General features: G+C 40.3%; 1 protein-coding gene across 1 annotated transcript; it reads left to right on the top strand.

The window, feature by feature from the left end:
- The first annotated feature begins 477 nt into the window (after positions 1-477).
- Positions 478-2,279, top strand: LOC102251535 (S-adenosylmethionine decarboxylase proenzyme 1-like). The gene is given in 2 exon segments (XM_014537527.1): positions 478-1,305; positions 1,308-2,279. Coding segments are annotated over 2 exon segments (1,002 nt in total). The 5' UTR covers positions 478-557; the 3' UTR covers positions 1,562-2,279.
- The last annotated feature ends 236 nt before the right edge of the window (positions 2,280-2,515 follow it).

Genomic DNA, 2,515 nt, shown 5'->3' with positions numbered 1-2,515 from the left:
GCAGATGAGTGGATTAGAAAACTGTGGTACATCTACACAATGGAATACTACACTGCTGTAAAAAAGAAGGAATTCTTACCATTTGCAACATCATGGATGGAACTGGAGACCATTATGCTAAGCGAAATAAGCCAGTCAGAGAAAGATAAATACCACATGATCTCACTCATTTGTGGAATATAAAGAACAACATAAACTGAGGATCAAAAATAGAACCAGAAGCTTCCACAGTATGGCTGGTGACATTAGCTAGCGATCGCACAGCTCGCTCTCTAACGGGGAAACAGCGGACTACAGACTGAACTACTGTATCTGCCTCTATTTCCAACAGACTCACGTTCAACTTTTCGCTCACACACACACACAAAAGCCGGGGAAATTTTATTAATTCTTTTTTTAAAAAAAGTTAATATAAAATTGTAGCAAAAAAAAGGAACCTGAAACAGCTGGAACAATCCGCAGCAGCGGCGGGAGAAACAATCCGCAGCAGCAGCGGGAGAAGAGATTTAATTTAGTTGATTTTCTGTGGTTGTTGGTTGTTCGCTAGTCTCACGGTGATGGAAGCTGCACATTTTTTCGAAGGGACCGAGAAGCTACTGGAGGTTTGGTTGTCCAAGCAGCAAGCCGACGCAAGTCAAGGATCTGGGGATCTTCGCACCATCCCAAGATCCAAGTGGGACATACTTTTGAAGGATGTGCAATGTTCAAGCATAAGTGTGACAAAAACTGACAAGCAGGAAGCTTATTTACTCAGTGAGAGTAGCATGTTTGTCTCTAAGAGACGTTTCATTTTGAAGACATGTGGTACCACCCTCTTCCTGAAAGCACTGGTTCCCCTGTTGAAACTTGCTAGGGATTACTGTGGGTTTGACTCAATTCAAAGCTTCTTTTATTCTCTTAAGAATTTCATGAAACCTTCTCACCAAGGGTTCCCACACCAGAATTTCCAGGAAGAAATAGAGTTTCTTAATGCAATTTTCCCAAATGGAGCAGCATATTGTATGGGACGTATGAATTCTGACTGTTGGTACTTGTATACTTTGGATTTCCCAGAGAGTAGGGTAATCAGTCAGCCAGATCAAACCCTGGAAATTCTGATGAGTGAGCTTGACCCAGCAGTTATGGACCAGTTCTACATGAAAGATGGTGTTACTGCAAAGGATGTCACTCGTGAGAGTGGAATTCGTGACCTGATACCAGGTTCTGTCATTGATGCCACAATGTTCAATCCTTGTGGGTATTCGATGAATGGCATGAAATCGGATGGAAATTATTGGACTATTCACATCACTCCAGAACCAGAATTTCTTATGTTAGCTTTGAAACAAACTTAAGTCAGACCTCCTATGATGACCTGATCAGAAAAGTTGTGGAAGTCTTCAAGCCAGGAAAATTTGTGACCACCTTGTTTGTAAACCAGAGTTCTAAATGTCGCACAGTGCTTTCTTCGCCCCAGAAGATTGAAGGTTTTAAACGTCTTGATTGCCAGAGTGCTATGTTCAATGATTACAACTTTGTTTTTACCAGTTTTGCTAAGAAGCAGCAACAGCAGCAGAGTTGATTAAGAAAAATGAAGAAAAAACGCAAAAAGGAAACACACATAAAAGAAGGTGGTGGCTGCTTTTTAGATATTGATACCGGGGGCCATGCTTTCCATAACCACCACCTTGTAGTTGCAGAAAGCCCTAGATGTAATGATAGTGTAATCATTTTGAATTGTATGCATTATTATATCAAGGAGTTAGATATCTTGCATGAATGCTCTCTTCTGTGTTTAGGCATCCTATGCCACTCTTGCTGTGAAATTGAAGTGCATGTAGAAAAAAAACTTTTACTATATGAAACTTTACAACACTTATGACAACAATTCAATTTGGTTTATGCACAGTGTAATATTTCTCCAGGTATCCTCCAAAATTCCCCACAGACAAGGCTTTCCTCCTCATTAGGTGTTGGCTTCAGCCTAACCATCCGGGACTGTTCTATTAAATTGCTGCCAGGATGTTACATCCAGTTACCTACAATTTCTAGGACATATTCTCTAATGTTATTGAAAACAATTTCTACTTCATTCAGATGTTTTTTGCAATGGCAATTAAAGTTTTTCTTCCACGAGTGGAGTCCCCTTAAGAAAGTGATTGCAGTTAACCATTTTGTTTACTACTGTTTTAACATTATTGCTTCCTGAGTTTGTATTCCTTTCATTGATTTTGTTCCTCACCATGGTGCCTCCCCTCCCAACCCCGCCCCAATAAAGCAATACACTGTTAAAAAAAAAATAGAACCAGAGTCATAGAAGCATCAAACAGACTGTCCAACCTATGAGGGAAGGCAGGGGGTGAGGGAGTAAGAGATCAACCAAAGGACTTGTATGCATACATATGAGCATAACCAATGGACACAGAAGGGGGTGTGGGTGCCCGGGGAGAGATCAATGAGGGGAAAAAGGAGACTTGTGTAATACTTTAAACACTAAGAATTTAAATTGTTTTAAAAAGAGAGACTACAATAATAG

This window comes from Myotis brandtii, unplaced genomic scaffold (genome assembly GCF_000412655.1).
Source record: "Myotis brandtii unplaced genomic scaffold, ASM41265v1 scaffold1035, whole genome shotgun sequence".
NCBI lineage: Eukaryota > Metazoa > Chordata > Mammalia > Chiroptera > Vespertilionidae > Myotis > Myotis brandtii.
Note: the sequence above shows the minus strand (reverse complement) of the source record. Positions and strands in the feature narration are given on the sequence as shown.